Source organism: Corapipo altera, unplaced genomic scaffold (assembly GCF_003945725.1).
Source record: "Corapipo altera isolate COAL_440 unplaced genomic scaffold, ASM394572v1 347, whole genome shotgun sequence".
Taxonomy (NCBI): Eukaryota; Metazoa; Chordata; class Aves; order Passeriformes; family Pipridae; genus Corapipo; species Corapipo altera.
The window spans coordinates 210293-231577 of NW_020885079.1; the positions used below are offsets into that span (position 1 = coordinate 210293).

Genomic DNA, 21285 nt, shown 5'->3' on the forward strand with positions numbered 1-21285 from the left:
TTTGAGGACTTTTTGTGTACCTGCAAACTACTGAGGTGACCTCAAAGCCAATAGGTGTCCCCAGCTCAAAGCTGTTTGCTGGACTAAGTGGCCTCCTGGTCCCGGTGAGAGCATCCTGGCCATGGAGAGCAGCATGGTGACCTTGTGTCCTGCTGACTGCTACATGATGGACTCTCCCCTGCGCTTTGCTGCAAGATGGACAAGCAAATCGTTTTCAGACACAGCTGGCCCAGAGGAGCTTTCCTGTGGCCACCAGTGCTCAGGGGCACAGTGTCACCTGGCCCTGTAGAGAACAGGGAGGGAACAATGCTTTCTTTACAGTTTGCCTTAGTACTGATGGCTGATTTCAGACTCCTTGGCTGGTAAAACCACAAAAATTACATGCTAAAATCCCCATGGGATGCTCTGGAAAGGAATGCCTTCTGGTAAATAATGTCAGATCAGCGTGTCTGGTTTGTACAAGAGGTTTAGCAATTCCCTTGTATCTGAGTGCTTTTCCTAACTGGCAGCGGATTTGATGGCTGTAGTACACTTTCCCAGTGTAAGAAAGGCTCCACGCCCTGTACCACGGCAGTTGTGTTTCCTACCCCAGTCCCAGCATTGCTGAGCCTGAAGCTGTGTCTCACTAGTCAGTGCTGGCCACCAAGGTGACCAGAGTTAGCTCAGTCAGACATGCTGGGATCCCTCCATGGGTACCTACTCCAGTGGAAGCAAAAATCTGAAACTCCTCATCGCCTCCCGTTGTTCTCCGTGGCTCCCGATATGGATTCAGACACAGCATGGAGACTTCTGGCCTGAGTGCTGCCACCAGGAGCTGTCAGGACTCCACTGGCTGCAAGCTCTTCGATATTTCTGCACCTGCCCCTTCACATGAGAGCACTGTGTTCTGCTGTGGCTCCTCTCTCCAGAGGAATGCTGTGAGTTGCTGCATAGCTGGGCAGATGTTCTTCAGGCACATTCCTTGGCCTTTCAGGAACAACTGCTGCTGGTGGCAGTGCCTGTTTTCTCTACTATATTGACAAGAGAACACCTAAATCTGTCAAAATCCGGAAAATTCATAGAATCCTAGAATGGTTTGGGTTGGAAGGGCTCTTAAAGCTCATCTCATTCTACCCTGCTGCCCCTCTGCCACAGGCAGTGTTCCAGATTGCTCCAAGGCCCGTCCAACTTGATCTTGAACACTTCCAGGGATGGGGCAGCCACAGCTTCTCTGGGCAAGCTGCCTCTTCATGTGCCTTTGACACTTAGAAGGAGACCATTGATGTGGAGTTACTGTATCTGTAGAGAGGAGCTGCTAAGGTTGGATACTGGGAAAGTGTCAGGAGACCCTTGGGCCCTAATTCTCGGGAAGGTCTCTGCTGTGAAGGAGTTTGCCATCCCCCCGCCTAACCTCCAAACCTGGCGTCAGGCAGAGCAGAAGAGTCCTGGCAGCTGCTGGCACTCAGCTACTTGCTGTAGGTGACTAAACCCAACTTCTCCAGGCTTCAGCTGGAGCTAGAATTGGAGTGGCTCTGCAGAAAATGTAAAGAGGGAAACTTGTGCATGATGTTTTTTTAACTTTTTTTTTTAATGGAATGTCTCTTCAATTAACATGTTTTAATGACTAATCTGTGTTGTTGCTTCCAGGTCAGGGGTCACCACATTGCAAAGCTTGATCCTCTCGGCATTAGTTGTGTAAATTTTGATGATGCACCAGTAACTGTTTCTCCAAACGTCGGTGAGAATTACTCTGCAAATTAATTCTAATGTAATTTAACTTTTTTACCCCTTCCCTCTTTTGTTTTTCTCTCCCTTTTGGTTCCTGTTCTCCTTTCCATTCCTGGCGCATTTCATAGATTCGAGGGCATCATGTAGCACAACTCGACCCACTGGGCATCTTGGATGCAGATCTGGACTCCTCCCTTCCAGCTGATATTATCACATCCACAGACAAACTGGGTGAGGGCTTTGAGAGCAGTTAGTGCTGCATTGCTTGAGCTCCTCTCTCTTTCACAGCTTCGTAGGTAGATTGCTTCACCGATCAGGGGGGAAGGGTCTGAAGTTTCCTTAGTAATGATCACTAAAATTGTAGCTGCTAGTGGCAGCGGAGCAGTCCTGCCGCCCTCTGTCTGTCACCCCAGTGCTCAGCTCATGTTTCTTCTCCAGCTGGTGCCATTCAGTGATGTCACTGAACTTGCTGTCCCAGGGCTGGAAGCAATTGCATCTTCTGGAAATGCAAAGCACAGAGAGGTTTTGTGTTGGTGAGAGCTGGAGTTCTGTTCTCTTGGCTCCTCTTGCTGCTCTTGGGGACCCTTAGAGCTTGGGGTGAACAGGCTGGGTTCATCTCTGCAGGGCTGAGTGGCTGACCCTGCCCCCCCTGCGCTCCCAGCTTGCCCCAGCATCCGTAAATCCCTTAATTGCCCTTTTTCCAAGACTGAGCTATGAGTCCTTGCTGGTGATCATAACAAGGAAGCTTTGGGATGCATTTCCGTCTAAGTTGAGAGGTGGAAATCCCAATGCCTTCGAGCGAGTGAAGCCTGAGTGTTGTACAGAAGTGTGTGTGGTGCTCAGGACTTGAAATCCTAATCTGAAAGTGTTTAAACCCAGCACTGCTCCACGTGCTTTAGAGCTGATCTCTGTAGTTTGCTGCCTTTCCCCTAGACAGGATGAAGCTGCTGAACTCTGTCCCCTTACTGGTGCTTCCCAGGGTGGTTCCCTGGCACTCCGAGTGCTTCTGAGGCATGCTCATGCTCCTAACATAGAGTAGAGCAGCAGTGATGATTACTAACCTCGCCAACCAAAACAGCTGATCATAGAGCACGGTGCATGTAAACCACCTTGATTCCTTATTCAGCTGCCAGCACAGGGACACCAGCCCTGGACCTTCCAACAGGATTACGTGTACTGGGAGTGGTAGGGAAGGAGTAGGTTTTGGTTGGACCAGTTCACTGGACAATGAAGAAGGTGCTTCATCCCAGAGTCTGGACTCTGCCTTGCTTGTCCAGAGGACCAAGCCCTGGCTGTACTTGAGGAACTGTCCAGATCCAGCTTTGAGCAAGTCCTGTGCCTGAGATATTTTGATGGCAAGAGGTGGGAAGAGGATGGCTGTGAACCCAGGTGTGGGGGAAGACACAAGTGCTTGTAGTCAGCACTGAGGGGGAAACGGAGACTTTTTAGGTGATCTTGAAGCCACTCAGCTGGGAAGAGGAGAGCGTGAGGAAAGGCTTTTCCATCTCAGGGTTTTTGGCCTCTGCTGCAGGCACTATAGTCCTTCTGAAGCAGAGCAGGAGAGGAAAACCCTGAAGCTCTTTGCCTGGTGGATGTGTTCCCTTTTGAGAGTAGAGCAGGGTCTACATGAAACCCAGAGCCAGTCCGCTGCAAGGGGTGGCAGTGACAGCTGTTCCTCGGCAAGAAAGGGAGCTGGGTGTGGGGAGCAGAGTTACTGTGCTTCTCAGGAGGTTGTAGACTCACAAAGTGGTCTGGGTTGGAAGGGATCTTCAGAGGTCACCTAGTCCAACCCCCCTGCCATAGGCAGGGGCACCCACTCGACCAGGTTGCTCAAAGCCTTGTCCAGCTTGGCCTTGAACACTTCCAGGGATGGGGCAGCCACAGCTTCTTGGGCAACCTGTGCCAGGGCCTCACCACCTTCACAGGGAGGAATTCCTTCCTTACGTCCAATCTTACCCTCGCCCCTGGTCCTGGCACTGCAGACCCTGGTGAAAAGTCTTTCAGTGCTGTTCCCGTAAGTACCTTTATACACTGAAAGGTCATAGTAAGATCTCCCGGTGCCTTCTCTCCTCCAGGTGACACCCCCAGCTCTCCCAGCCTGTCTCCATGGCAGAGGGGCTGCAGCCCTTGAAGCATCTCTGCGGCCTCCTCTGGACTTGCTCCAGCAGGTTCACATCTGTCTTGTGCTGAGGATCCCAGTGCTGGAGGCAGCACTGCAAGTGGGGTCTCACCTGAGTGGAGCAGAGGGGCAGAAGCCCCTCCCCCCGCCAGTCACACTTCTGATGCAGCCCAGGACATGGATGGACTTCTGGGCTGCCAGCACACATGGACAGCTTATGTCCAGCCTCTCATCCACCAGCACCTCCCAAGTCCTTCTCTACAGAGCTGCTTTCCATCCATCCAAGCGTCCATCCATCTATCCCTCCCCCAGTCAGTGCTGGGACAAGAGCTTGCCCCAGCCCTTGCACTCAGCCTTATTGAACTTCAGGAAGTTCACATGGTCCCTCTTCTCCAGCTTCTCCAGGTCCCTCTGGGTGGTATCCTGTCCCTCCAGCGCATCACCCACAACACTCTGTAGTGTCACCTGCAGCCTGGCTGAGGGTGCCCACCATCCCACTCTCCATGCCGTTGGTGGAGGTAATTAAACCCAGTACAGACACTTGAGAGACACTGCTCCTTACTGCTCTCCACTTGGACATCAAACTCACAGGTCTGATTCTGTGGGGAAGGTAATTTCAGAGGGAAATCTGCTCAGAGAGCTTTACTTCTGCTGTGACCACTGATTCCTCAAGAGCCAGGTGTGCTCCAACAGTGTCCTGGCTTCAGAGGAAGCCGAACCCAGTGCGATCCAAGAGCAGGTCCTCCCTGGCAGCCCCAGCCATGGCACTGGGTTGGCAGCAGTGTCACAACTGTAACAACATCTGGGGAAGCAGAACAGGCTCAGTTTTTCCTGCCTCCCCAGGGTGAGTGGCCACGAGCAAAGCAGTGTGTCCCAGCGTGGCGTGCTGTGGTGGGAAATGTTCAGGTATGGTTGGTCTTAGGCATCAGCTGGAAGGGAACCTCAGCATGGGATCTCTGTGTCTGAGCCAGCCCTTGAGCTTACTCTCTGTTGCTTTGTGGCTTTTATAGTAGGATACCTGTTATTGTGGTTTCTGGTCTTGATTAAATTCCCAGGAATACATGAATTCGTAGGAAATAACGAGCCTTGGGAACAAGATGTACTGGTGGCAGCTGCCAGCTCACACTGGGGTTGTGTCCCATGGTAGAATCCCAGACTCAGGTGGCTAGATCTCATCAAAAGGACTTTTTTTTAAACTTGCTATAAGTATTATTTATACTGAGTAGATTTTCCCCTGCTATTCTTATCCTGGAAAATCTCATCTGGTCAATCTTAACTACAACTGGCAAACATACTTTGCAAATGGTGCTCAGAAAGAGGGGAAGGAAGTTGTGACAGTGCGCACAGTGTGGAGCTCCAGCTGAGCCTAAGGTTGGGTGTCATCTGCGTGTGGCAGAGAAAGCCAATTTCTAAGCGGATCCTGCTGGCTTTTTTTGCTTTGAAAGAATACTTCGTAACACTTGACAGAGCAGTTAATAACAGAAGTGGTTTTTTGAAACTTGGAAACAATCTTGTTTCCTCTTTCTGAGCAGAAATCCTTTAAAGGTCAGCTTTTGTGGTGAGAGCTCTGCTGCCAGCAGTTTAGACTGGCAGTGCTGTGATTCAAAGGAGTTGGATGGTTAATCTTGGAAATCGATCTCTCTTCTCAGTTGCCTTTTGTTTAGCAACTGGTTTGGTTCTCGTTTGGAAGCTCTCTTTGGATTAAGCAGTGTGAGCTTTGGGGAAAATGTCAGGGGGAGAAACACTCCCAGGGCTACTCAGTCTGAGGAGTGGTGGGCCTGGAGCCACCAAATTCCCCTTTCTCATGTCTTTTCTTTTTAAAAAACGAAGTAATCTCCTCCTGGTCTTCCAGTGCAGCTGGTCTGGCATGGTAAGTGTGTAAAACAAGGACAGGATGAGTACCAGAACTCAGTGTGACTCATTGAAAGAATTACTACCTTAGCACGCTGAAATCTGGTTGGTATGTGGACGGCTGTGTGTGTGTCTAAGTGTCTGTCTGTCTGCTTCTCTCCCCATGGAGGCCAGCTGCCTCTGCCTCATGCCAAGGGGAATTGATGGAAATCCTCCTCCAGTTCAGGAAGAGCCAGGCAAGCCCCACCAGGGAGCTGGACTGGGAGTGCTCATCTCCCCTTTCCCCGCTTTGGGGAAATGTCTGATTTTTTTCCCACTGACTCAAAGGAGAAGTGTTTCCAAGGCCTTTCTTGTAACCCAGGCGAGATTGAGGCACTTGGGTCTCCTAACCTAGCCGGACAGGCAGCTCTGGTGCCGCACGCTTGCCCGCTGCTTTGGCGTGCTGGTGCTCCTGCCCACGCCAAGTGTGCTCCAGAAGAGACAGCTGTGCATGCCTGCCTCACCACCGTCCTCATTAACCACCTGCGTTTTAACACCCCGATCCTCCTCCTCTCTGCAAAGGCAGCGCCATTGCCTCCTTTCGAGTGACCTTGAAATCCTCCCAGTAGCACAAGCAGAGCAAACCCTCCAAACCCTCTGGAGCAGGTGTTGGTGAGAGACAGCTCCCTGCTCCGCAGAGGGTCCTGCTCGCCGTGATGCAGCTTGTCAGGACGATGCCTTTTGGTTGTGGCAGGTGAAGACACTGTGCTGGGCCGTCCCCCTCTCCTGTCAAGATGTGCATGTGAGAGATCTCAAACCATGCAGCTCAACTGCTCCTCAGTGTCTGATGCCCCCCTTCCCCTCCTGCTCCTCCCTCCTCTTGTCAGACTTCCCACTAGGATTTCTTTTCCACCTAGTGTGTAGTCATCCTCCATTCCAGCCCTTTTGCCTCTGATGTGTTTTGACTGTATTTTAAATACTGTGGTTTTTTGACTTGTGCTTTCCATGACTAGTTTTCACAGTTCCAGGGGTTTTTTACTAACTTTTGACTGCGTTTCTCTATCTTCTCCCTTTCCGCACTCCCCTCCCTGCTCCCCCAGACCTCGCAGTGTTCAAGGAGCGGCTGAGAGTGTTAACAGTAGGAGGTATGCAATTAATGAGCCTTTAACCCTCTGGAGTGCAGGACTCTCTTTGAATAGGTTATTCTGGGGATGAACCGAGCCGGTAAAGTGAATCCGCCTCCTCCATCTCCCACCGCTCTTGAGTTTTGTGACATGTTTTTTTATTTTGAATTCATTCTCAAAGTCTTGAGGTAGGTGTGTGGTTAGTGACACTTGGCCCGTAGAAATGCTCAATTTAGAGCCTTGCTGGCCTTTTCTGTGCTGTGTGTTTGCATGCCTGGCTTGCTAGAGTACACATTTTGTTGTGAACATTAATTTTATGAGGCCTCAATCTCCCTGATTGGTTCAAGGCTCATAAAAATCCAAGCTGTCTTCTCCTGGTTTTGTTGCAGGGAAATGTTGGCAGCTTATCCCTTGCCTTTACCCCATCCAATGGTGTTGCTGCCTGTAAATACTGGGCATTGTCAAAGAGCTGGCAGGCTGCAGCAAAGCAGAAGCAAAGATGCTTAGAGCCTCACAAACTCCTTGTAAAATCTGATACTCCCCGAAGTGTGTCAAGAGTCTTCAAAGCAGCATGGCGGAGCAAGCCAAAGCCCTGTGCCACGGGATTGGAAGCCTCAGCAAATTACTGAGGCTTCCCTGAAACCTCCAACAGGCAGTTTGTCTGGGATGCTACCTGCTAATCCTGCCTCTTTCCAGGATTTCTGTTTGAGTGGGAACCACAGAGAAGCCCCAGAGACATGGGGACAAACCTGCCTGATTCAGTGCTCCCAGGTATGGCTCCGGAGCAGAGCTCCTGGGGGCTGGCTTCGTTCCCTCTCTTGGGACTCCAACATCCAGAGGGGTGATGAGGGCAGGGATGGACAGCAGTGACAGCCAGGAACACGTCCACTCCAGGCTGGCTGGGGTGTTCCTTGCCTCTGGAATCACCCCTCAAGGCCGCACAGGGACAAGCCATGGCCAGCCCTGTCATCGTGGAATCGCAGACTGGTTTAGGTTGTAAGGGACCTTAAAGACCACCCAGTTTCATGCTCTGCCATAGGTAGGGACACCTTCCACTTGATCAGGTTGCTCCAAACCCTGTCCAACCTGGCCTTGAACACTTCCAGGGATCGGGCTGTCTACAGCTCATTCTCCATTCCTGACCAGACAGTCAGGGATAGACTCTTTTGAAGTTCAAGGAGGGACAGCTCAGGAGGGGCCAATTTTTGCCTCCCATTGCCCAGAGGAAGGTGGGTTACACTGTCCTACAGTGTTCCCCATCCCCTCCCTAAAAGAGCCTCCGGCTGAGGTCCTGGGCTGGTTTGGAAGGTGCTGGGAGGAGTGGTGGTAACTACCTTCTCTGCAGGTCCTGCCCTGGGTTAGGAGACAGCTCGGGACTTGGCTTTGTTGGGAGTTTGGGAGGGATGAGCAGGAGCCCAAGGGAGGTGCTGGGGCTCTGAACAGGCCATGGGCAGCTCTGCTTGTCCACTCTTTCATCCGAGCTCCTGCTTCAGAAGGGTCCTGGGACTCCCCAGTTCCTGGCTCTGCTTCTGCCTTGCTGCACTGGTTCAGTGAGGTCACTGTCCCTCCTCCTCTCTGCCTCAGCTTCCCCAAAGACAACCGTGAGTGGTGAGGCATCTCGGATGGCTTTCGGGTATGGCAGGGCTCACCTGCAGCTCTAAATCCCGACCTCCAGCTCTGAGCCCTGCTCGGCCCCTCTCCAGGTCCAACCCAGCTCCCAACAGCTGCCATGCTGCAAGTAGGAGCTTCCCCCGAACCATCAGCTGCCAGCACCAAAGGGAAGGGGTTTGCTGAGCAGAGCTAGGCAAAAGCTCTAATTCTAAGGTTGTTATTTGGGCTGGGGGGATGGCTGGGCAGCCAAACCCCTGAGGGGCTGCTGGCCTCCTTGCTCCCGGGCTGAGCTATTCAGGAGAGTCCATCAGAGCCCTGATGTCTTTTTTCTTTCTTGGTCGTCTGTCTCTCCTTCTGTGGGGTTTTCTCTGTTTTAACTGTTTCCTTCTCTGTGTTGACTCTCCATTTTTAATTCTCACCATGTGCTGGCACCTCCGGTGTGCTCAGTGACTCCTCAATTCCTCTGTTTCTTTTCTCTCCCCTCTGTTAAAATTTGTGGTGTATTTTTTGTGTTCTTGGGGCTCCCTGACTCACCCTGGATTTTAATTGCCCATTTCCATGCATATACATTGCTTTGTGGTTCGTTTCCTGCGGTACCTCTATAATAATTCATTGTTCTATGCTTAATCTCTTTTTGTTTAATTACGGCTTGGTTTTTATCCATATAAACCTCCTTCATGCTTATTATTTTTTTTATGCTGCTTTCTTTTGTCCCTTCCCCACCTCTCCCTAATGCACCCTGTCCCCATGTGACGGCGTCCCGGTCCCTCTTCCTTCTCTCTCTTGCTTGTCCCACCCGTGACAAATCCTGCAGGCTTTTACGGGCTGGATGAATCTGACCTTGACAAGGTTTTCCACTTGCCCACAACCACATTCATCGGTGGAAATGAATCGGCTCTTCCACTCCGGGAAATCATCCGTCGGCTGGAGGTGAGAAGAGTGGAGGTCTGTGCTAGACCTTTGTGCAGCCTGGGGTGGGGCAGAGCAGTTGCCTTTGGAAGGTCCTGGGCCAACCTTCAGATTTTAAGAGTTTCAGTTTGGGAATTGCTTCTCAGCTCTTGCCCCACTCATGGGAGCCATCCTGAGTTACCTGCTCAGCTCTGATCACCTCCAGCTTCCTGCTGCATTGCAGCAACGTGCTTGGTCTGCCCAAGGTAGAGCAAACCTCAGGCAACTGGGTATTGCCTTTTTGGAAACCTCTCTAGCTGTACTTTCCAGTTTGAAGCAGTAGCCGGTGGTGGGAGAGCACAGAAGCAGGCTGGAGGCCAGTGATCCCCTCTTCAGGCGCTGCAGCAGTGCTGCTGTCCTGTGTGGGGATCCTTCAGAGGGTGCAGGTTTGAGACCCCTGGGGTTGGGCTTCCAGCTTGTGCAGCTGGTTCCATTTTCGTGCCAGATTTCATCCCCTCCTATGCCTGGACTGAGCGCAGGTGGCTCTCAGGCATGCTGAAGTCTGCTCAGATGGTCTCTGCCAAGACAGGCTGACCTTGGAAGAAGCAAAACTGTGCCAGCACTTTAGTTCAGCTGCACGAATGGGCTCTTCATGTGTCAGGGGAGTTTTTTCTGCTGATTCTCCCCTGCCCTCTAAGGTCGGATTTTGGACTGCTCACAGGTGATGCCACCAAGACGGAAAATCTCTTCTTTGAGGTGGATAAAAAGGAATTGAGGGGCTGATTGTGGGCCCCTCGGAGAAGGGAAATTAAACATCTTGGTGCTGGGTCATGTGCAGGGTCCATGCTGCCTTACAGTATCCTGGAACATCCCCTTTCCTGGGAAAACAATTCAAACAAGGCTCCTAAAGCAGGGCTGTTGTGAGGCTGGCAGCTGGGGTCCCCCTAGGGCTCCCCTCCACCTGCTGGGCATGAGGAACCATGTCTCTGCTGACATAGGAGGGCTCTTTGGCTGAAAGGATAAGGGGGGAAATGAGTAGCTCCTGGTCCTGTGATCCAATGGGGGCTTGAGGTGCTGAAGCCCTGGTTTTTCTCCCACGGCCCCTCTTTTCTTGTCGGAGCAGATGGCATACTGCCAGCACATCGGTGTGGAGTTCATGTTCATCAATGACCTGGAGCAGTGCCAGTGGATCCGGCAGAAATTTGAGACCCCAGGCATCATGCAGTTCACCAACGAAGAGAAGCGCACGCTGCTGGCCAGGCTGGTCCGCTCTACCAGGTACCCCGGGGGGGCTTCCCTTTATCTGCCCAGGGAGGTTTGCTCCCAGCCCTAGTGACACAGTCACCAGCTGAGTCACATCTTGACATCATCTGTCGTCATCAGCTTAATGAGCAGGGTGTCACCAGTAAGCTGCTGGCCTGGCAGGCTCAGGTGCTGGCAAACCGCCTGAAAATGTGGATGGTCCTGAAAGAAATGGTTTAAATATAAAGATTAAGTGCAGCAGGGTATTGGGACGGGGGGAGCGGCCAGCCAGCTCTGTGGGAGGATACTGGAGTGATTGGGAAGGCTGTTATGTGCTGCATAGTGCCAGTTTGAGCATCATTTGGTGCTCTGCCTCTCTCAGCTCCATCCATATCCTTCCTCTGGTTTCTGCCCTCAGCTGTAGCCCTGGCACTGATCCCTCTTTCCCTTTGCCTTGCAGGTTTGAGGAGTTCCTCCATCGGAAATGGTCTTCAGAGAAGCGTTTTGGTCTGGAGGGATGCGAAGTGCTGATTCCAGCTTTAAAGACCATTATTGATAAGTCGAGTGAGAAGGGAGTGGATTATGTGATCATGGGGATGCCCCACAGGTAACCTTGCCTCAAGCCATGGTGGTGCTTGGCGTGGGTGGGACACAGGGGGATGCTGCATGTTGCCAGGGTTTGGTACTGTAGGGCACACTGGTTTCTGCCATCACCCAGCTGGTCTTGGTTGGTGATGAACCTCAGCTCAAGAGCGCAGGCTTTAGCTGTTCTCTGTTCGTCATGATCTTTCCAACTTGTTTGTAAATTCATCTGGAGAGGGGTGGTGTTTTGAGGGCAGAGCTGGAATCCTGCTGGAATCCCAGCACCTGCCTGCTCTGGGGCAGTCAACAGGGATGTAGGATGTGGGGGCAGCCAAACCATCCCTGTGCTGAGGGCAGCCAAACCATCCCTGCAGAATCCTTTTAGGAAGCCCTCATCCCTAGGTGACCCTACAGCTGTCACAGGAGGTGTGCCAGGAGGGTAGCAGGTAACCATCAGTATTTGATGGCTGCCAGCAACGATCTTGCTTTTGCAGGGGACGCCTGAATGTTCTTGCCAACGTGATCAGGAAAGAGCTGGAGCAGATCTTCTGCCAGTTTGACTCCAAGCTGGAGGCTGCTGATGAGGTGAGCTCCTCCCCTGCCTGCAGCAGCTGCTGCTGCCTGTCCCTGCACAGTCCCCAGAGGCTGTGGCTGTATTATGCCACTGCTTCTGGTGTCACTCGGTGGCATTGGTGTTGTAAGTATTTCCACGTTGCAAGCACACACAGACAACTGGAGCCTTTGTGTAGGTGCCAGTGCTGGTCTGTTCTTGCCTGTCCTGGGGTTGGTTGATGCTCTGGCCACTGCCAGTGTCTCCAGCAAAGACATGCTGTTGGTGGCTCTCCAGGGCATGAAGAAGCCTTGGGGTGGATGCTGAGGTGAGGGGAAGGGGGCTGGGGGCAGAACTTGGTTTGTTCTTTTGCAGCAGACTCTGGTCCCTGTCTGGGGCTCTAAAGCAGCTCCAAAAGCGCTGAGTTCCAAATTGCTTGTGCCGCAGGCTCTGTCACTGCGATGGACTCGTGATCCAAAGGTTCAGCATGATAACCTGGGATGGTTTGGCTTTTGGGAAGCTGGGCTGGGCTGGGCAGGCTTGATCCTGCTATGACCTTCAGTGGGGTTTCAAGGTGAGAAAGCAGCAGCCTGCAGCCTTGAGATGCCCTGATAGGGAACCTGGCAGTGCATTAGGAACAGTGTTTGCAGAGGTTAGGTGAGTGTTACCTGTTCTCCAGGGTCTTCCCCCAAACTACCACACTTGCTTCATCCCCTGTACCTTCAGCTGTACCTAGATGGGCTGGATGCATGTCTGAAATTGGTGGTGGTTTGACACTTGGGAGAGACTTTTCTGGGTGCCAGGTCAGCTCCAGCAGTGAGTGTCTGCTGTGTTCTGCCAGTGTCTCCGAAAAATGCCCCTCTCTTCCAGCCTTGGAGTCAACTCTGCTCTATCTCAGGTCTCCTTCCACATCCCAAAAGCTGCTCATGCTCCCGGGGGTGACTCTCCTCTCCCCTCCATCAGGGCTCCGGTGACGTGAAGTACCACTTGGGAATGTACCACCGGCGGATTAACCGTGTCACTGACAGGAACATCACCCTTTCTTTGGTGGCAAATCCTTCTCATTTGGAGGCAGCTGATCCTGTTGTTCAAGGCAAGACTAAGGCAGAGCAGTTTTACTGTGGGGACACAGAGGGGAAGAAGGTGAGTGGTGCTAAGACGCATATGCAGTGAAATGTCCTGGGCTGGATGGGGTTTGATGTGGATAGGCTGTTGGGAAAGTGAAGAAACCTGGCTGTTTTTTGTTTGCTGTGCCCCTGCTGTCACCCTGACTTTGCTCCCCCATCCTTCCCCACTGACTCTGGAGATAACTTTGGGAGGGGCTTATCCACCCTAGGCTCCCATTGCTGCTTCCTCCATCTCTGAACTGACTAAGCTGGGCTGTGGGTGCAGCAGATGCACAAACCCCTTCCTGGAAAGCAGAGAAATGAGGGGCACTCCAGAAAGGCAATCTGAGCACCACAGCCTGGGGGACTTGGCAGTAGGATCTCAATGTAAGCAGGGAGAACCATTCCTGGGTCTGGGAAAGCTGGAGCTGGCAGCAGGAGGCAGCTCGCCACACCCTGGTGGGGAAAGGGCTGTGGGGGGCTGTTTGCCATCTGATTCATCACAAATCTGTTTCTCAACACCAAGAAGCGGAAGGGTGAGATCCAAAGTGCTTCCCTCCATCCTACACCCCAAGGGCTGGATATAAATAGACAGACCCTGTCCTTGCCTGGCAAGTGGTGTCCTCAGCCAGCCCCTGGGATGGGCGGCAAAATAACGTCGCTGGCGCTGGAGCCAGCTCCTGGCCCCACTTCTGCCCACGGGGCTTCTGGGCTGAAAGCATGGGGTAAAAGGGTGTTATTCTCTTCTTGCTGCAGTGAGAAAAAGGCTTTGCTTCGGGGGGTGTGTGTTTGGAAATGGGACTCACTGCCCAGCTGAGGTGTACTGGGTGTCGTCCTGCTGCCTGCTCAGGGTGCCCCAAGGGTGCTATCCTTGCTGGGAAGGGGCCGGTGGCCACAGCCTTTCCCCAGTGGTGTACCAGCCATGGCTGGCTCCACTCGCAGCTCCTGGGAAAGCATTGGATGTGTCGATGAGCTGTTCCATGTCCTTTCTGGGATGCTGAAGGTTCTTGGGGATGAGAGCTGGACCCTTTCCTGGTGGTGCCCTACCTGCTGTCCCTGCTGACCACCATGGCTTCCCCTCTCCCAGGTGATGTCCATCCTCCTGCATGGAGATGCTGCATTTGCTGGACAGGGCATCGTGTACGAGACATTTCACCTGAGTGACCTGCCCTCCTATACCACCCACGGCACCGTCCATGTCGTGGTCAACAACCAGGTGAGGAGCAAATCCTCTGTGCCCATGGGTCCCTGGCAGAGCTGCCTCCACAGGCTCTAGGCTGGGTGGTAGCTGGAACCAGTAGCACCTGTTTCCCTGCCAGTGTTCCAGGCAGGAGCCCTAACCTGGAGTCAGCAGGGGGTACCTCCCACCCAGCTGCTCAACAGCAGCAGCTTTTGAGCCCGGTCTGGTGCAGAGGTGATAAAACCTGATGCTCAGTGTGCGACATCACACGGGCGTGATCCCTTCTGCCCCCATGGAAACCAGAGACATTTCACTGGGACCAGCCTGTCCCTGCATGTCCAGTAGGTACTGGGATGTGCCTGGGCGCAGGAGATGGGCAGGTTGTGCGTCCCCAGCTCAGCCACAGCAGCTGAGCTGCCCTTGGAGCTACGTGGGCACTTTCCTGAGCTGGCGAAGTGCAGCTGCCTTGTGCCGGGCCAGCTGTGATGTCGGTGTCTAAAGAGGGAGCTGCACAGCAGAGCTGTGTTCCAAATCCAGTTGGTAACACTGTGCTCATCCTGTTCCCTCTCGCCCTCTACAGATTGGCTTCACGACAGACCCCCGGATGGCCCGGTCCTCCCCATACCCGACCGACGTTGCCCGCGTGGTCAACGCGCCCATCTTCCACGTCAACGCAGATGACCCCGAGGCCGTTGTCTACGTGTGCAATGTGGCAGCAGAGTGGCGAAGCACCTTCCACAAGGACGTGGTGGTAGATTTGGTAAGGAACGTGGCACAGGGCTTTACCCTGAAGCTGGGACTGTGGTGGGAATGCACTTGGGTCCCTCCTGGGCTGTTCTGGACCCTCCCTAACACAGATGCAGGTAGCTCCGAGTGCTTTTGGAGTGGTAGGTTGCAGGCAGCTGCGTTCAAAGGCTCTTTCCCTTCCTGGCAGGTTTGTTACAGGCGCAATGGGCACAATGAGATGGACGAACCCATGTTCACGCAGCCCCTGATGTACAAACAGATCCGGAAACAGAAGCCAGTGCTGCAGAAATACGCAGAGCTGCTGATTTCCCAGGGGGTGGTGAATCAGCCAGAGTATGAGGTACTGTGCCATGTGGCCTGACAGGAAAACTGAAGGTGGCATCTCCAGGGAAAGTTACTTGTGTGATTCAGACCTGGATGTGAATGAAGTGATGTGAGCCCTTTTCTGCTTGTGCTTGTCACCTAAAGGTGGCAGAGTTGTGCTGGGGTTGGGTGAGTGCTGCAGACCTTGCAGCAACAGAGGTCGGAGCCGAGGCTCATCCTTGGACTGTGCCGGCTCTGAACAGCACAGGAACATCTAGTTCAAGGATCACCCCGTGATCACTGTGGCACAGGCCATGCAGTGCTGGGCCACTGCAGCACAGCCGGGTCCCAGTGCTCAGGATTGCTGTGGCCAGGGGTATCTGAGGCAAGTTCATGCCCCAGTTCTGCTGCTTGGGCAGCAGCACGCATGGCAGCAGTTCTGTCGGTCCTGCTTGCCCCGAGACTGCTTTGCAGCGTCGCTAGGGTTGAACACAAGTTGTCAGCTCAGAGAGCAGCAGGGCTGTCCCTCGGGGGACAGGGGTCCAAGGGGCAGCTCTGCTCTCTGAGGCTGAGCAGCATGGCCCTGGGGCTCCCCTGCTGTGGGGACCACCTCTGCCCCCCATCACCCTTGCAAGCATGCACTGAAGCCCCCAGGCTCAGCACCGTTGTTTGGAGACCCTCCACTAATGTTTTTCCTCCTCCTGGTTCTGCCTTTCAGGAGGAAATTGCCAAGTACGATAAGATCTGCGAGGAGGCCCATGCTAGGTCCAAGGATGAGAAGATCTTGCACATCAAGCACTGGCTGGACTCGCCCTGGCCAGGTAAGCTGCTGGCAGCTTTTTGGAGGTCCCTAGCAAAGCACCCAGCCTCTCTGGAGCTATGGCAGCGATTTTGTGGTATATCACACTGGAGGGGAAGTGGGGTGGTGCTTTCCCCACTCCTGGCATCCCGACCTTTGCTTGAGGGTGTCCGTGACCTGAGCTCTTCCCACGGAGCTGGCACAGCTCCTTCAGCATGGTGACTTTTCTTCTCCCCGAGGTTTCTTCACTTTGGATGGGCAGCCCCGGAGCATGACCTGTCCATCCACCGGCCTCAATGAAGAGGACCTAACGCACATTGGTCAAGTGGCCAGCTCAGTACCAGTGGAGGATTTCACTATCCATGGAGGTAGGAGGCTGTGGAAGCTGTGCCATTTGTTCCAGAGAGATGTGGGACAGGGCTGGGATGTGGCCTGGACATAAGGGACCCATTGCACTGCCTCAGTATGTGTGGGCAGCAGGTCTGGGGAGGGGATCATTCCCCTCTACTCTGCACTCCTGAGACCCTACCTGGAGCACACATCCAGCTCTGGCCCCCCCCCCCCCAGGCAAGATCTGGACCTGTTGGAGCAGCTCCAGAGGAGGCCTTGGAAATGATTCCAAGGTTGGAGCCCTTCTCCTGTGTAGGAACTCCAAGAGAGTTAGGGGTGTCCATCCTGGAGGAGTGAAGACTCCAGGGAGATCCTTTAGGATCCAGTGCCTAAAGGGGCTCCAAGAGAGCTGAGAGGGACTTTGGACAAGGGCCTCGAGCGACAGGACAAGGGGGAATGGCTTCACACTGACAGGCAGGGTTAGGTGGGATATTGGGAAGAAATTCTCCCATGCGATAGTGGTGAGGCCCTGGCACAGGTTGCCCAGAGAAGCTGTGGCTGGCCCATCCCTGGAAGTGTTCAAGGCCAAGCTGGACAGGGCTTGGAGCAACATATTCTAGTGGAAGGTGTCCCTGCTCATTGCAAGGGTTGGACTGCATGATCTTTAAGGTCCCTTCCCACCCAGACTCTGTGAGTCTATGAGAACTTGTTCATGAGGGAGCTGTGGGTAAGGGAAGTGAACCAAGGAGTAACTCTTCTTTGGAGCTGATCCTTCCCTGCAGTCCTGATTCCTCATCTGCAGCTCATCCCTCCATCTGCCCTGGTCACTTGCAGTCTGTCAGTCCTTGGCCAGTTGTGGGACAAACCTGGTGTCACTGTAGCTCCCTCCCATGCTGGCTACCAACCAACTCCTGTTCCGGCAGGTTTGAGCCGTATTCTGAAAACCCGTGGGGAGATGGTGAAGAACCGGACAGTCGACTGGGCTCTGGCAGAGTACATGGCATTTGGCTCCCTGCTTAAAGAGGGCATCCACATCCGCCTGAGCGGCCAGGACGTTGAGAGGGGGACATTTAGGTAAAGCCCTGCTTTTGGAGGCTTTAAAGGCAATTCCAGCCCTTCTGGAAGGGATCCAAAGGCTGATGATGGAGTAACACTTTCCCAATTTCTAGCCATCGCCACCATGTCCTGCATGATCAGAATGTGGACAAGAGGACCTGTATCCCCATGAACCACCTCTGGCCCAACCAGGCTCCGTACACTGTCTGCAACAGCTCCCTGTCAGAGTATGGTGTCCTGGGTGAGTGAGGGGGTCTGCACTTGCTGCCCAGGGTGAGGCTGCTCTGAGAGGGTAATTCAACCCCCTTGCTCCTCTAAACTGAGATTAGCTCAGTTGGTTAGAGCATGGTGCTAATGCCAAGGTCACAGATTTGATCCCTGTAGAGGCCATTCACTTAAGAGTTGGACTCAATGGTCCGTGTGGGTCCCTTCCAACTCAGAATACTCTGTGACTCTCCCATCCCTCAGGATTCGAACTGGGCTTTGCCATGGCCAGTCCCAACGCCCTGGTGCTTTGGGAAGCCCAGTTCGGGGATTTCCACAACACTGCTCAGTGCATCATCGACCAGTTCATCTGTCCTGGGCAGGCCAAGTGGGTCAGGCAGAACGGCATCGTCTTGCTGCTTCCCCATGGCATGGAGGGCATGGTAAGGACTCCCCAGCTCACACTGGAGGCTGAGCCATGGGCAGTGGTGGCACAGAACACTGCTCATGTCATGGCAGCGCCTGGCATTGGCTTCTTGTGCCTGCCTTGTCCTGCACTCACTGTCCCCCTGCTTGGTCCCTGTAGGGTCCCGAGCACTCCTCTGCTCGCCCGGAGCGATTCCTGCAGATGTGCAATGATGATCCCGATGTCTTCCCTGTGAGTGGCGGCCGCGCAGAGCTCAGCCTGGCCCTCCCGCGCCCTGGATCAGGGCAGCAATACCCATGTGGTCTTAGCACAGTGGTTGCCGATGGCAGGAGGCGTGGGACGCTCTGGGCTCATGCTGCCAGGAGGGTTTAGGGAAAGGGGCTGAACCTGGTGCGCAGGTGTTCATTGAACCTGGGGCTGTAGCACAGTGCAAGGCAGAGGAGGTGGCCCTGAAAGTAGCATGGGCGGGGGCTGCTGGCTGCCCCATGGCCAGACCAAGGTGGAGGGCACAGCCCTGCAGCCTCTCCCAGGTCTCTATAGGTCTGTGTGTGCTTTGGAAAGGGAAAGAGGGAAGGAGAGAGGGAGGGAGGGAGGACTGGGGACCACTGCTGGAGCCATGAGATCAAGAGGCACCTTGTGTTTCCTGAAATCCCCTCACCTGCGCTGGCCGAGGCAGAAGCTGGATGACTTTGATGTGCGCCAGCTCTATGAGTGCAACTGGATCGTTGTGAACTGCTCCACTCCAGCCAACTTCTTCCACGTCCTCCGGCGCCAGATCCTCCTGCCCTTCCGCAAACCGGTCAGTGCCAGCAGCTCCTTGCCCGGCTCGGTGCCCAGGCCAGGCAGTGCTGTGTCCCTGCCAGGCTGAGAAAGGGCTGGGGGCAGATTGTTTCTGGACCTCACAAACACGGGCAGTTGGCCTCTGTCTGGCCTGGGACCTCATGGTGCCACTGCTGCTGCCGGCTCATGTGAGCTGCAGGGGCTGTGACCCCTTCCTGAACTCCACGGGGATGTCAGAGCTGTCAGGGCTGGCAGGCACCAGTACATAACCGAATCCAGCTGCTTCCCATCAGCTTCAGCTGTGGGGCAGGCAGGCCCCCAGCAGCACCTCAGCATCCTCCCCATTGGACACCCTGACTGGGACAGCCAGTGCTGTCAGGAAACAGTGCCCAATATGGGAGAGCACAGCAGCTGAGCGAGAAGCTAATCTCTGGCAGCTGCTCCTGTGCTCAGGCAGGACAGGCAGGGGAGGGCAGGCAGGACAGGCAGATTGCTGCTCTGGCCTTGGCTCATAGGGAAGGTGCTTCTGGGAGGGCTGACCAACTTGCTCTGCCTCTTGTCCCTCACTCCAGCTGATAATCTTCACTCCAAAGTCACTGCTGCGCCACCCTGAAGCCCGCTCAAGCTTTGACGACATGCTGCCAGGTACGAGCAGCACAGAGCTGCCTGTGTTCCCCCTATGCTGCTCCATGGGGTGAAGGGCAGGAGCCAGTGGCCTCGGGTAAACTCCACCTGGCAGCAGCCTCTTCATGCTGAAGAGGGGCCAAGCAAGGCCATGGCCATCTCCCTGGCACACGGGAGCCACCCCTCATCAGGGCCAAGACTGGTACCCTGGCACCTGGGGAGACGTGGCTCAGTGACACTTCCTCCATTGGTAGCCACTGCCCTCTGGAATTTGGCAGCTCCAAGGGGCACAGAGCCATAATGGTTTGTGCTGGGAGCTGACCGAGTACCAGCTGCTGGACTCTGCCTCTTGGGGTCCCAGGAGGGGCTGGCATGGGATTCAGGTGCAGCAGCTGCTGGCACTGTGCCATTGGTCACTGTGGCTTACAGCGCCCTTCTCTTCCTTGGCAGGCACCCACTTCCTCCGTGTCATCCCTGATAGTGGCCCCGCGGCCCAGAATCCTGAGCAGGTGAAGCGGGTGCTCTTCTGCACTGGCAAGGTGTACTACGACCTGACCCGGGAGCGCAAGGCCCGGCAGATGGAGGCCGACGTGGCCATCACCAGGGTGGAGCAGGTAAGCAGGGTCCTGCCATCTCTGTGCCCATAGGCTGGGGGTGCTGCAGCCCCTGTGATGCTCTTCCATGTCCCTCATGATGCCACTCTGTGTCCCCTGCAGCTCTCCCCATTCCCCTTTGACCTCCTCCAGAAGGAAGCCCAGAAATACCCAGCTGCTGAGCTGGTGTGGTGCCAGGAGGAGCACAAGAACCAGGGCTACTACGACTATGTCAAACCCCGGCTCCGCACCACCATCAACCGTGCCAAGCCCGTCTGGTAGGGATGCAGTGGGTGGTTGTGAGGCTGGGAGGAGTTTGGAGGGTGCAGATCCCCCTCACCCTCGCTTTCTCCCTGGCAGGTATGCAGGGCGAGAGCCAGCGGCAGCCCCTGCCACCGGCAATAAGAAAACCCACCTGACGGAGCTGCAGCGGCTCCTTGACACGGCCTTCAACCTCGATGCCTTCAAAGACCTGGCCTGAGCCCTGGCGTGGCACAGCATGCTCCTCCATCTCTCTATCTGTTTGTCTGTCCCTTGCTCGCCTCCCCCACCCCTGGAACTACAGACCTTGTCAACCCCATGCTGGTGCCTGGAGTCCTTGTCTGCCTCGTGCCAGGGTGACACCGGTACAGTCACCCTGGGAGTGAAAGGGGCTTGGGGCTGTCTTGCCACAGTGGGTGAGGCCCACACCCCCCTGGGACCTTAGGAAGAACTGATCCCTGAGGCTCTTCTCTGGGTGTGTCCAGTGCAATGAGTCCAGTTCCTCCCAGTCTGGTGTCACACTTGCCCTTGCAGCTGCTGCCTCTTGGAGGAGCGATTTGGGGTGGCTGCCTGCCCTAAGGGTCCAGGCAGGTGTGGGGGTGTTGTGCCCCTGCCTCAGTTTTGCCTGTCCCAGGGGAGCACCAACCCCTGACTCTGAGCCCCTGCACCCACAGGGCTGGTGTTGGGTGCTGTGTCCTCCCGTGGGAGGCCCTGGGGGGTGGGGGCAAGGGGGCTGACCTCAGCTGGGAGTCGCTGTCGGCGGCCCTAGAACCGGCCCCTCGGTGTCTGGCGGGTCCCTCAGCTACAGGGCGGCGGCCGGGGGGTATGCGCGCCTCAAACCCCCGCACACCCGAGGCTGCCGGCACACACGTATGCGGCCCCACATGTGCTGCGTGGCCACGTGGGGTGACTGTGCTGTCACACACCGGGTCGCACATCGCGTCACCGCACTGTTCCCCGGCACGCGCGGCTCCGCGTCCCCGCGCGTGGTCACGTACGCGCACGGCGCCGCAAGCGCGCGTCCCCCGCGGTCTCGCCGCCGCGATCACGGCGCCTGTCCCGCTGCCACACGCGTGTCGCCCCCGGCGCCCCGCACGCGGGGCCGCGCGCCGCATCACACGCGGCCACGCGCGACCCCCGCGCAGCCCAGGCCCACCCCAGCCCCGCCCTCGGCGCTCGGCTGCCCGCGCCTGGCGGGGCGGGGGCGGGGCCCGCATGCTGA

At 55.2% G+C, this 21285-nt stretch overlaps 1 protein-coding gene across 3 annotated transcripts in view; it reads left to right on the forward strand.

The window, feature by feature from the left end:
* OGDH (oxoglutarate dehydrogenase) overlaps positions 1–20382 on the forward strand; it is a 32558-nt gene extending 12176 nt beyond the window's left edge. The window contains exons 4-24 of one of the 3 annotated variants that reach the window (XM_027669403.1): positions 1627–1717; positions 6757–6801; positions 9206–9321; positions 10403–10557; positions 10982–11128; positions 11598–11688; positions 12617–12796; positions 13847–13975; positions 14520–14699; positions 14874–15026; positions 15708–15810; positions 16028–16156; positions 17042–17192; positions 17288–17415; positions 17643–17821; positions 17965–18036; positions 18482–18604; positions 19158–19230; positions 19660–19823; positions 19926–20080; positions 20163–20382. In XM_027669403.1, the coding sequence (XP_027525204.1) occupies positions 1627–1717; positions 6757–6801; positions 9206–9321; positions 10403–10557; positions 10982–11128; positions 11598–11688; positions 12617–12796; positions 13847–13975; positions 14520–14699; positions 14874–15026; positions 15708–15810; positions 16028–16156; positions 17042–17192; positions 17288–17415; positions 17643–17821; positions 17965–18036; positions 18482–18604; positions 19158–19230; positions 19660–19823; positions 19926–20080; positions 20163–20283 (2685 nt within the window). In that variant the 3' untranslated portion in view covers positions 20284–20382. Of the gene's footprint in view, positions 1–1626; positions 1718–1835; positions 1939–6756; positions 6802–9205; positions 9322–10402; positions 10558–10981; positions 11129–11597; positions 11689–12616; positions 12797–13846; positions 13976–14519; positions 14700–14873; positions 15027–15707; positions 15811–16027; positions 16157–17041; positions 17193–17287; positions 17416–17642; positions 17822–17964; positions 18037–18481; positions 18605–19157; positions 19231–19659; positions 19824–19925; positions 20081–20162 lie in introns of all 3 variants that reach the window. The other 2 variants (XM_027669405.1, XM_027669404.1) reach the window with 2 other exon arrangements.
* Positions 20383–21285: the final 903 nt, after the last annotated feature.